We start from the raw sequence: 12952 nt of genomic DNA, 5'->3' as shown, positions 1-12952 counted from the left end.
GAATTCCAGGGAAAATATTACACTTTATAAATTCTACTTTAGTGTCCACATTTGCAGATTCTAATAATTATAACGGAATAACGATCTTATCGAACAGTCGTATGATGCCATCGGCAGTTACCAGTTACCAGAAGATTCCCGTGGTGGTTGAACGCAATGCAGTTTGCAGCTACAGACCCCGGCTCCAGTGCAAACTGCAGACTCTGCTAGATCACTCTTCTTTAAATAAAACAGGACGCTCACTCACACCTGATCATCAACCCATTGATTGCAATCACCTGCCACTAATTTCACCTTCAAATTAAACTGCTAATCCTTGAGGTTCACATACTTTTGCCACTCACAGATATGTAATATTGGATCATTTCCCTCAATAAATAAGTGACCAGGTGTAATATTTTTCTCGTTTGATTAACTGGAATCTCTTGGTCTATTTTTAGGACAGCTTGTGTAACTGTGTAAATTTGCTGTCCCTCAAAATAACTCAACACACAGCCATTAATGTCTAAACTGCTGGCAACAAAAGTGAGTACACCCCTAAGTGAAAATGTCCAAATTGGGCCCAAAGTGACAATATTTTATGTGGCCATAATTCATTTCCAGCACTGCCTTAACCCTCTTGGGCATGGAGTTCACCAGAGCTTCACAGGTTGCCACTGGAGTCCTCATCACAGAGCTGGTGGATTCCGTTTGAGGATTCCCCACAGATGCTCAATAGGAGACATGTCTGGAGACATTTTCACTTAGGGGTGTACTCACTTTTGTGAGTACACCCCTTTTTAGACATTAATGGCTGTGTGTTGAGTTATTTTGAGGGGACAGAAAATTTACACTGTTACACAAGCTGTACACTCACTACTTTACATTGTAGTAAAGTGTCATTTCTTCAGTGTTGTCACATTAAAAGATATAATCAAATATTTACAAAAATGTGAGGGGTGAACTCATTTTTGTGAGATACTGTGTGTATTGTGGCGACAGGCCGGCGACTGGCGCACAGGAAACAAAGATCGCTCCTCTCACGACTGCGAGACCGTGACTGAAGAGACCACTCCACTTCAGAGCCACTAATGTTTTGGATGGCCAGAGAGCACGTGGCGGCGGGGTGGGCCCGCAACACACCCACGGCTCGTGAATGGTGCACGGTGCGGAAGAATTACACAATCCAGCAGGTGAGGGGAGAATATAAAAGGGCGATATTCCACTCGCAAGAGGATGAGAAGGATCTCCGAGCATGTGCGCAGGTATCTGGCGTGTGTTAGGCGATTTTTGTGACATGCGCATGTCCGCTAATCGCTGTTGTGTGTTTTACTGGTTTTCAGACGAATCCGACGCGAGTGAAGGCTCCGCTCCCTGGTTGTAACCGCAAATGGCTGAGACCCTCACCGCCTGATCGCACTTCAACACACACACACACACACACACGTGCGCGTGCACCCGCACTCCCCATCACCGTCCGTCTTAAATAAAGATCCCTCCACGAACAACACTAAAACGGCTTACTGTGTGTCTGTGCTCCACCCACCGCAGGCTAAATTCCCTAAGCTGGTGGAGGATGTGGGCACTGAGAGCAAACACACCCACTTAAATACTTAAAAGAAAAACCACACATTAAAATAAATAAATTAATTAATTAAAATAAATTTTAAAATATTAATAATAATAATAATAAAAAAGAAAATTAATAATTTGAGTGGATAGAGAGATGGACACAGGGAACATGGACCCCACGCTAAAGCGTCTCATGGAGACTAGCCTCCAGCAGCAGGCCACAACACAGCAGCTCGCCCAAAGCCTGCAAGTTGCTACCCGGGAGCTGCTGGCCCTGAGAGCAGCCCAGCCATTCCGGGATCTGGTTGAGAAGCCCAGCACCTTCTCCCCGCCTGACCCCAGAAGACGACATCGAGACCTACCTAGAGACCTACCTAGAACGGGTCGCCCACCAAGAAGACTGGGGTATGGAAGCCTGGCCACGCATCCTCGGCCCGTTGCTCTCCGGAGAAGCCAGCACCGCATACTATGCCCTCTCTCCAGAGGACGCGGCGGACTACGGCGAGGTGAAGAAAGAGATCTTGGCATGGTATGGCAGAACTTCCTACCGAGCAGCAGCGGACTTCCATCGGTGGAGCTACCGACCGGGGGCCCAGCCCCGTGGTCAAATGAACACCCTCCTGCACCTCACCAAACGGTGTCTCCACCCTGACCAATGTATCACCATCGAGATGGCAGAAAAGGTGCCCATGGACCGGTTCCTGAGAGCTCTGCCGCCCCAGAGTGCCGAGCCGTGGGAATACGTGCGCCCAGAACCCGCAAGGAGCTGCTAACTGCCCTAGAACTCGCCCTGCTCCTCTTAGAGTTCGGCTGGGTTGGGCAGCGATCCCATAGCCCACCCGGAAAGGGGGCCGCCACATCGGCCCGACCACCAGCTTGCTACTGAAGGAAAAGAGGTCATCTGAAACCACCCTGCCTACGGGACACCCCAGGAGGAGTCCAGGCCGATGAAACTGGATCGGGGACGCCGAAGGAGGGTCAAGACTCCGGGCTTGCCGGAGGGGGCCCCCACACTCCAGGCCCACCGAAATCAGCCCAGCGAAGGAAGGAGACCCCAGACCGGCCGGCCTACATGGCCCTGGGCAAGAAGAACGCCCCGGCCAAAGGTAAGTCACACACACCCCCTAACCCACTCTCCTCTGTATTTCAACAGGTGAGCCGGCAGGGGAACTTCGGCTGGGAACAGAAAGAGGGCGACTGCCTGAAGCATTGCTGGGCCCAGGTGCGGCAGATTGACGGGGTCGACCAAAAGTCAGAAAACAGGCTACCCACCTCCTACTTTCTAGTCAGGGGAGGCCTGCTATACTACCGAACCTAGCGCAGAGGGGAAAACATGGACCTCCTGGTAGTCCCCAAGACCCGAACTCAAACACTGTTGCACCTGGCCCATACCTATCCAGTCGGGGGCCACCTGGGGGCCCGACACATTGGGGAAAAACTGAAGGACCACTTCACGTGGCCAGGGATGGACGCAGAGGTCCGGGCCTTTTGTCACTGGTGCCCTCAGTGTCAGAGTACCGCCCCCAGAAAGCCCCCGCTGGCGCCCCTGATCCCACTTCCCATCATCAGTGTCCCCTTCCAAAGGATCGGCAAGGACCTCGTAGGGCCGCTCCAGAAGTCCGCCCGGGGCCACAAGTACATACTCGTCATCATGGACTACGCCACCCGGTACCCCGAGGTGGTGCCACTATGCAAAGCCACCTACCGCAACATCTGGTACTCCTGTTAAGTCATGTGGGGATCCCAAAGGACATTCTGACCGACCAAGGTATGCCTTTTGTGTCCAAGCTGATGTCTGATCTGTGTCGGCTGTTACAGGTGAAACACCTCAAGACATCTGTCTACCACCCGCAAACTGATGGACTGGTCGAGAGATTCAACCAGATGCTAAAACAGATGTTACACCGGGTGGTAGACGAGGAAGGAAGGAACTGGGACCTCCGCCTTCCCTACGTGCTCTTTGTCATCCGGGAGTGCCCCCAGGCGTCCACGGGCTTCACCCCCTTCGAGCTCCTCTACGGATGGTAACCTCAAGGACTGCTGGACTTGGCCCGTGAAGTGTGGGAGGAGCAACCGTCCCCATTCCATTCGGTCATCGACTACGTGCAGGAGATGCAAGAGAATATTGACCGGGTAACCCCGATAGTTCAGGAGCACATGCAAGCCACCCAGGAAGAACAGAAACGGGTGCTCCTACTAGTGCCCAGTAGCTCCTGCAAGTTCCTGGCCTGGTGGCAAGGCCTGTACATAGTCCTCAAGCAAAAAGGCACTGTAAACTACCGCCTGCAGCAGCCCATGAAGCGAGCAGAGGAAAAACTCTACCACATGAATCTGCTGAAGAAGTGGGTAGAACCGGCGCCGGTAGTATCGACGTATGCGGCTCTGGACACAGATCACGGCAAGAGTACCTTGGTAGAATTGGGGGAAGATCTTACCCCCACATAAAGACAGGAGCTAACTGAGTTGGTGGACCAATTCTCTGATGTGTTTTCTACCTCCCCAGGAATGACATAGCTGGTCCACCACGAGATCAATACCCATCCAGGAGTAGTGGCAAGACAGCGTCCCAGAGGCCGTGTCCCAGAGGCCCGGCACAAGGCTATCGAGGAAGAAGTTGGCCGAATGCTGTGGGACCACATCAAAGGGGAGTCCAACAGCCCCTGGTCCAGCCTCATCATTGTCGTGCCGAAGCCAGACAGAAGTATGCGGCTTTGTAATGACTTCCGGAAGCTGAACCAGGTCTCCGAGTTTGATAGCTATCCCCTCCCCCGAGTGTACGACCTCGTGGAGGGACTGAGGAGTGGTTCATGTCTACCCTAGACCTAACGAAAGGCTACTGGCAAGTTGCGCTGGCACCGGACGCGAGACCGAAGACGGCCTTCAGCACGGCCACCAGTCACTGGCAGTACTGGGTTCTCCTCTTCGGGCTACACGGGGCACCCGCAACATTCCAGCGGCTGATGGACATTGTCTTGTGACCCCACCATATGTTCGCAGCCGCCTACCTAGACGACGTAGTCATCCACTCCTCCACTTGGTCGGACCACCTGTTTCACCCTGGGGGAGGTTCTGAAGAAACTCCGGAAGGCCAGGCTGACAGCCAACCCCAAGAAATGCCACCTAGGGCTGACCGAGGCACAGTACCTGGGCTACCGTATTGGCCGGGATATGCTGAAGCCACAGGCAAAGAAAATCGAGGCAGTGAAGGACTACCCCCAGCCCACATCAAAGAAACAGGTACCGGCCTTCTTGGGGTTGGCAGGGTATTACCGCAGGTAGCTTCCCCCCTCTCAGACCTTACGAAGAAGGGCCAGCCGGACCAGGTGAAATGGTCTGCGGAGGCACAGCAGGCGTTCCAAGCCCTAAAGGAGGCCCTCACCAGCACCCCACTGCTACACAACCCTGTCCATCTTAAATAAAGATCCCTCCACGAACGACACTAAAACAACCTCCTGTGTGTCTGTGCTCTGCCCACCGCGGGCTAAATTCCCTACAGTATATATATATATATATATATATATATATATATATATATATATATATATATGTAATATCTATGTTAAATATAGGTGTGCAACAATTATTGGCACCCTTTCAGTCAATACTTTGTCCCTTTGCCAAGATAACAGAGTCTTCTCCTATAACGCCTGAAGAGGTTGGAGAATACATGACAAGGGATCTGAGACCATTCATCTATGGGTTTCAAGTCAGGGGACCGGGATGGCCATGGCAGGACCTTGATTTTGTGGTCAGAATCACAGCTATATTCCTTGGTCTTACCCACTTTTATAAATGACTAAGGGAATTTGGCCTATGTGTTAAGTTCCTATTCCTACTCACCCAGGTATACTAAGAAAAATGTAAAATCTCAATGGGAATACACTTCAAATATATTTTTCTCATATGAATTTATAGGGGTGACAAAATTGTTGCACACCTATATTTAAAAAAGATATATATTTTTGGATAAACCTGTGCTGTGTTTGCAATTGTTTGATATCCAAGAGAGCAGAGTATTTTGTGAATTTTTTGAAAGACAATTTTTCACAGCCTGCTTTGCTCATATATACCAAGGGTGCCAATATTAGTGGAGGACACTGTATCCGCAAATTCTAAAAGAAAATGTCAGGGCACCTGTCCGTGATCTGAATCTCAAGAGAAAGTGGGTCATGCAGCAGGATCTTAAGCAACTACTATTATGAAATACATCTCATTGATTTTGAGGTGTTCTTCACATACTTTTGTGTGTGTGTGTGTGTGTGTGTGTGTGTGTGAAAGCATTTAATCATATCATCTGACTTTCTGTTTAGCTACATTATTAAAGGAAACAAAATGAAAAGTTTACTTTTGATTTTGCTTTGTCTCGTTCTGTTTTGTTTGTCTCTTTGTATGTGTGTGTGTGTGTGTATGTTCTGGAACATCTCAAACATCTCAATAATGTAACATAACTTGCCATGAAGGACATAAGCACTCTGATAGTCATGTTCATGATCATGCTGTACAATTAGTGATACAATTCATAAAGGAAACAAAAAACAATACATTTCTTGTATTACATCATGTATATACAGTATTCTTGAATTATATTGAAAAAAATGAAACATTATATCTATCCAACATAATGGATGTAAATATTTCATATATGATTATGTACATACAGTGCTCTCCACTAATATTGGCACCCTTGGGAAATACGAGCAATGAAGGCTATGAAAAATTGCCTTTACTGTCACCCAGGTGTACTAAATAAATGTAAAATGTCAATGGGAATAAAAATATTAAAAAATATTTTTCTCATATGAATTCATAGGGGTGCCAATAATTGTTGCACACGTATATTTAACAAAGATATTTTTTATAAACCTGTGTTGTGTAATTGTTTGATCTACATGAGAGCAGAGTATTTTTGTGAATTTTTTGAACAAAGGATCAAAAGTTTAAACAATAAAGACAATTTTTCACAGCTTTCTTTGCTCGTATTTCCCAAGGGTATTTTACATTTGTTATATGTTATATATAATTATTATTATATTTAATTATAATTATTATTATTATTGTCATTATCTTTTTATATGTATTATATATTTTTATATTATAGGCATACTAGTATAGAATAAATCTCAGTTTATATAGTAAGATAAAAGCAATTTTAAAATGTTGACAAATATAATTCCCACAACAAATTCATGCAACTTAAGAATCATTGTCATTGTTTAATGTGTTCGTGTGTTTGAGGAGGCAAACTCTACCCGCTGGATCACTGTGCCAACCTTTGTTACTAATTATTTTTTATTTACATTATTGCGTTGTTGTTGAAAATAAATATTTAAAGTTGAAACCATGGAAAACATTTGTCCTTGCTTTAAAAATGATATCAAACCAGTTTAATGATTCATGTCCTGGATTTGACTTGGATTAATGCCAAATATTCTGATCTATAACTACATGACACTTTACACCGATTGGCTGGCCAGATTGTATATAAACAAGCGCACCTGCTCTCACCAGGCACTTTCTTCAGGGAGATTCATTCTGATAACCCGATCGTAATTTGAATTTATTTCAGCTCTATCTGACGATGTATTTTGTGCTTACTGTTGTTTTGCCTCTGCTCATGCTTTCCTTCGGGGAGTGTGCAAGTGTCAACGACACACAAAGCAAAATTGCCTCCCCGTATCCCAGTACGATTTCTGTGTTGAATGGACAGAGATGGGGAACATGGGGAACTGCAGTGAAGTGTCCTTCAGGCACATACGCTACGGGCTTTAGCCTCAAGGTGAGTGCATCGCTTTTTCAGGGATGACTAACTACTAATTAGCAATTTTTGAAATGAGAATTTATAAGTATTGATAAGAAACTTAATATACTATCTAATATACAACTTCAGACTTTGTGGTATAACTACAATTTTTTTGGTACATATTTGTATAAGTGTATTAAATGGCGAAGTCGCAGTCAACAATGTATTAAACCATGTATTAAAAGAAATTTCAGTGGAGCACAGACTGTAACATTAACATTAACCATAACTGATGTGTTTAATTTGAGTAAAATTCTCAGTTTAAATGATCCTGCAAATGAATTCAATCTCATCAACAAATCATTTTAATTGGTAAAGTAGTTTTTTTTGTTTGTTGGCTTGTTTTTTTTTAGGTTGAGACAAATCAGTGGTCTGGAGATGACACAGCCCTAAATGGAATTGCCCTTCAGTGCTCTAAACCGATCGGGCTTACTGGTTATGTCGGGCCCTACACAACCATCAGGACTGATGAAGGAAGGTAAAAAACACATTGTGTATGTTCTTTCCCATGTATGAAATACTGCATATAGATAAGACATAAGGTATATATGACAATATGTACTGAATATTATATAGATATAGTTACAGGACCTACAGAAGATACAATGCGATTCAATGTGATAATTCAAAAAGAATAGAAGACCAAAGTCCATACGACTGGATCACTGAACATATGATCCATATTATCTATCACATAGATCACTGAACCAGGAGCAGTTGTATTATAGTTATAGTAGAGGAGGATGATGAGGAGGAGGAGTATTTGAAGTAGTAGTGGTGGTCGTAGTAATAGCATTAGTAGTATTAGTAGTAGTATTAATAGCAGTAACTGTTGTTTTTACAGTTGGGGAACCTGGACACAGAACATCTGGTGCCCCAGTGGAGTACTCAAATCTTTCCAGCTACGAGTGGAGAGTAATCAGGGAGTGTTTGATGACACCGCTGCTAACAACATAAGGTAATTAGTAACTCACAATAATCCACACATCTGATATTGGCTCAAAAAGTAATAAAAATCGAAGATTTCATGAAGCTGGTATTCACAAATCATTTTATCTGTAACTATAATCTGATCATGTTTTTAATTAAATAAATTGATGACTTACTGCATAAACATTGTGACAAATTTGGTCATGTCTTGTTCCTAACCTAAGTGTGTTTGATAAAGAAAAGTGACTAAAAAAATGATAACAAGGCATGTATTTATAACCAAAAATTCCAGGTTCACGTGCACCAGAGGCAATGTGTTGGAAGGCAGTGGAATGAGCTGGGGTAGCTGGGGTACCTGGAGCTCAGTTTGTGGTGGAACTGGGATTTGTGGGCTCCAAACGAAAGTGGAGCCACGTCAGGGCATATGGGATGATACATCTCTCAACGATGTCCGCTTCTATTGCTGCAGCTAAGGTACATGTTTTACCAAGTCTGGATCATAAAAGGAAAAACATTAGTGTTGTTATTCAGATGGTTGCAGAAAAAGGATATATTGTACTTACATGTATACTTATAATATATAAAGAGGATGACTGATACATGCAGCTCATTGTGATATTTGTTTTCTGTCTCACAGCATGAACTGACAGGACGATTACATGAACATGAAGAATAGCAGCTCCATATATAATCAAACTAATGATCTCTATATTTCTCATGAAATCAATTCTCTAAATAGAATATGAATCTTTCAGTAAATCACAAAAATATACTCGCTGATGATTTTGTCTCGTTTAATATCCTTTCCTATACTGTACTTTTGAATGGAAAATCAGTTTTGAATTACTTAATGCAATAAAACATGTTCATCAGCTTAACAGTTTTTCTTTTGTCTTTATTTGAAATAATTATTGTTAAACTAGAGCTTAATGCTCACAAATGTTAAGATTAGATTTAGATTCTTTTAAATATCATTTTTCCTGCAATTATATAAAAACGTAGATCAACTACCCTGTAAACAGTAATCGATGTAAATCACTGAATTACAAAATCCATTTATTAACACATTGAACTGTTAGTTATTAAACCTTTTTGCATTTCTTCTTTATTCCCAAGTTTTTGACAGCTTTATGGTTAACCATTTCCACCATTTAAAATGTCGAGCACAGTTAATCACTGGTCTCAAGCTCAGTTTGGCGACGTATTCAAACCTAACTACATTAAATGTTAATGTTAAACACATGTCAAATGCAGAGCACATCACAGCTGCCTCAAGCCACATAAAATCATGCATTTTCAAATGCATCTGCTGTTAGAGAGTGTTTTTGGTGCTCAGCACCAAAAGAGCTCAAATACTACTATGAGTTTATTCAGAAAGTCCTTTTACAGATGAATTTGGAAAGGTTCTTCCCTAAAAACAAAATAAGTGTAATGCTGTAATTTTGCTACAGGCGAAATACAGGCATTTTCTGTACAACTTATCCTTACTGAGTTGCCGGGAACCTGGAGCCTATCCCAGGCAGCATGGGGCACAGGGTGGGGTATGACACACATTCATACACTATGGACACTTTTGGACATGCCAGTCAGCCTACAATGCACGACTTTGGACTGGGGGAGGAAACCCCCGAAGCATGGAGAGAATATGCAAACTCAGCACACAGGGCCATGGCAGGAATCGAACATCAACCTAGAGGTGTGAGGCGAATCTGCTAAGGAGGTTGGCCATACATATGAGGAGCGGGCTGATATTGACCAGGCTGATAATATGGGACAGATTGTGCAGGAAAATACTGCAGGCCACCTCTTACCATAAAACCACTACCACGGCCATCTTGACCACTCCCTTGCTGCCGGTCTCGTTTTTTAGCATGACAGTCACGAGCCCAGTGGACAGGTTTCTTACAATAATGACATGATGTACCTAAACGATAGTCAGGACCGGTCAATTGGAGATGAGCACGACAGGACAGCGCCCGCGTTGGGTGTGTGGGCGGTTTAGCACGAGATTTATGAGGTACAGAAAAAAATGTGGGTTTTTTCCTCGTAGTCGTGACATACAAAGGCGGAACTTTAGTTTTACGTGGTGGTGCGTGAGGTGTCTTATCATTCACATGGAACACTTTAGGTAGTTTGTCCTTTAAATTATAATGTTTATTCCATGAGGGGAGTAGGCGAAGCCATTCCATATAACATTTTGACATATATTCATAATCCCAATCCAGATCACCTTCCCTGTCATAAATCATTCGTTTGATCTGAGCAAATACACGCGGCTCATAGGAACCACAGAGTAAAATGATTTGGAGCTGCGGCAAGCATGCCTCTGACCAGCCATATAAACAATCTAAATATGGAACCGTATATATAATAACACGGCTTCTACCGAGTCTTCTACCCAGTGTCATTCCAGGAGATGGGAGAGCTGGGCTGGATGGAGACCCTCCCATACTTGGAAAACAACACGCAAAATAACACAATAATACTAAACAATACTAATCCAACACTCTTAGACAAACCACACAGACAGTCTCGCAAATTCTACGTAATATGCTACAGCTTATAAATACAATTATTAGGCAGGCATGACATTACAGAGGATCATAGACCAGAGTACAGATTATTAACTACAGACAATCACTCAATTCTCAATTATAATTATAAATTGTACCGCAACGGTTCGGGAATACACCGCATCAGAGAAGAAAGAAAAACACTTACCCTGGTCCGCAGTAATCCCACTTCTGACACCAAATTGTTAGATTTCCAAGTAACTATTAGTTTTGTGCTGCTATGAGCTAGAAAATGTGATTTACCACAGAGAGTTCAGGCGTGCCTGGAGGAGTCTAAATGAACACACAGTGACACATGCTATTCACAGAGACTTCCCGTTTATTTCATCTAGAGCAGGAGTTTTTATACACATTGATAACAGCATTGCGTAGTAGGTGGGTTTCTACTTATGCAGGTGCAGACAGATTTAGACAAAACACACAGCACACTACGAAAATAAGTCCCCTCAAGACATAGAAAATGCATGTGTCAGCTATAATAAAAGATGGCAGTTAATCAGCTTATTCAAAGAGGTAATTAAATGAATACATACATCATAGGTATTTGATAGCACAAAGACACACAAACAGAAAATATAACCCAGTATTCCCCGTATCCAAGGTGTCTTAATACAGTTCATAATATGAGAGTACATGATATAAGTGAATTTCCTTTCAGTAACAAAGAATGCCTAAACTATGTTTAAGCTAGCTGATAAAACCCTTTAGTAGATTTAACACACACAGACTTACCTTGCTGTCCTCTCCAATGCTGAACACAGTGTTTTCATCATAGTAGGGCTCCTGGCAAGAAAAAAAAAAATCTAGACCCAAAATATTAGAAAATCTAAACCCAAGATATTTAGGCACCAAATAAAATTTTCAGGAGCCAAAATATAGTGATGTCATATGACATGATGATATCATTGTTAAACAGCTACCTCACATTGCCTTTTATTTCCCCTCTGTACTATCTGCCTTTGTTTACTCTGCCTCCCATAGTTTACACCATGTATGTCCAGATTCAAGAAGGAGATGAATGGAAGACGGGGTTCAGCACAACTTCAGGTCACTATGAGTATCAGGTCATGCCGCGTGGGGTTTATAACGCTCCCTCGGTCTTCCAATGTCTAATTAACGGCGTGTTACGGGACATGCTGGGACGCCATGTGATCGCCTACATAGACGACATTCTAATATATTCTAACTCCCGGAAGGAACATGTTCACCACATCCGCCAAGTTCTACAATGACTGCTCCGTCATCAGTTATATGTTAAAGCTGAGAAATGCGAATTTCATAGAACCACCATTCCGTTTTTGGGATACGTCATCAGCCCCGAGGGGATCTCCATGGACCAAGAAAAGGTCCAGGCAGTAGTAAACTAGCCTACACCCACGACGATCAAGGAACTACAGAGGTTTCTGGAGTTTGCAAACTTCTACAGAAGGTTTATTAGAAATTTCAGTGCCATCGCCAACCCCCTCACGTCCCTGCTAAAGGGGAAACCCAAACGTCTATCATGGAATCCAACCGCCCAAACTGCCTTCGACAAGCTCTAGAAGGCCTTCACTACTGCACCCATCATCAAACATCCGGACCCATGCAAACCGTTTATACTGGAGGTGAACGTGTCAGAGGCCGGGGTAGGAGCCATTTTATCCCAGCGATTCGGAGAGAAGCCAAAGCTCCATCCGGTGGCATTCTTCTCGCGAAAGCTTTCCCCCGCTGAGAGAAACTACGATGTGGGAAATCGTGAACTCTTGGCAATTAAGTTAGCGCTGGAGGAGTGGAGACACTGGTTAGAGGGGGATACACATCCCTGTGTCATCTTCACAGACCATAAGAACCTGGAGTACCTTCGCACTGCAAAGCGACTCACGCCCTGCCAGGCCCGATGGGCCCTGTTCTTCACTAGGTTTCACTTCACATTATCCTACAGACCAGGGTCCAAGAACATAAAAGCTGATGCCCTGTCTCGTCTTGACCACACAGAACGTGTCAACGAGCATGAGGAGTATATCATCCATCCTTCATGTATTATCAATGCGCTAGAGTGGGATCTGGACCAGGAACTAGAGGAGATTCCCCAGTCACAAGTACCTGTAAAGTGTCCCCC

General features: G+C 43.8%; 1 protein-coding gene across 1 annotated transcript; it reads left to right on the top strand.

Moving 5' to 3' along the window:
* Positions 1-7054: 7054 nt before the first annotated feature.
* Positions 7055-9159, top strand: LOC128635337 (vitelline membrane outer layer protein 1). Its single transcript, XM_053687807.1, has 5 exons — positions 7055-7327; positions 7705-7829; positions 8196-8309; positions 8574-8755; positions 8919-9159. Exons 1-4 carry the CDS (start codon positions 7130-7132, stop codon positions 8752-8754), a joined length of 618 nt encoding a protein of 205 aa, XP_053543782.1. The 5' UTR covers positions 7055-7129; the 3' UTR covers position 8755; positions 8919-9159.
* Positions 9160-12952: the final 3793 nt, after the last annotated feature.

The sequence above is a fragment of the Ictalurus punctatus genome, chromosome 18 (genome assembly GCF_001660625.3).
Source record: "Ictalurus punctatus breed USDA103 chromosome 18, Coco_2.0, whole genome shotgun sequence".
NCBI lineage: Eukaryota > Metazoa > Chordata > Actinopteri > Siluriformes > Ictaluridae > Ictalurus > Ictalurus punctatus.
The sequence above is the reverse complement of the archived record's forward strand: the minus strand, read 5'-3'. Positions and strand labels throughout refer to the sequence as shown.

Excerpts from the sequence above, each read along its gene's own strand:
- LOC128635337 (XM_053687807.1), top strand. The coding sequence starts at position 7,130 with ATGTATTTTGTGCTTACTGTTGTTTTGCCTCTGCTCATGCTTTCCTTC. Across the intron at positions 7,328-7,704 it reads CTACGGGCTTTAGCCTCAAG|GTTGAGACAAATCAGTGGTC; the intron begins GTGAGTGCATCG and ends GTTTTTTTTTAG. Across the intron at positions 8,310-8,573 it reads ACCGCTGCTAACAACATAAG|GTTCACGTGCACCAGAGGCA; the intron begins GTAATTAGTAAC and ends CAAAAATTCCAG.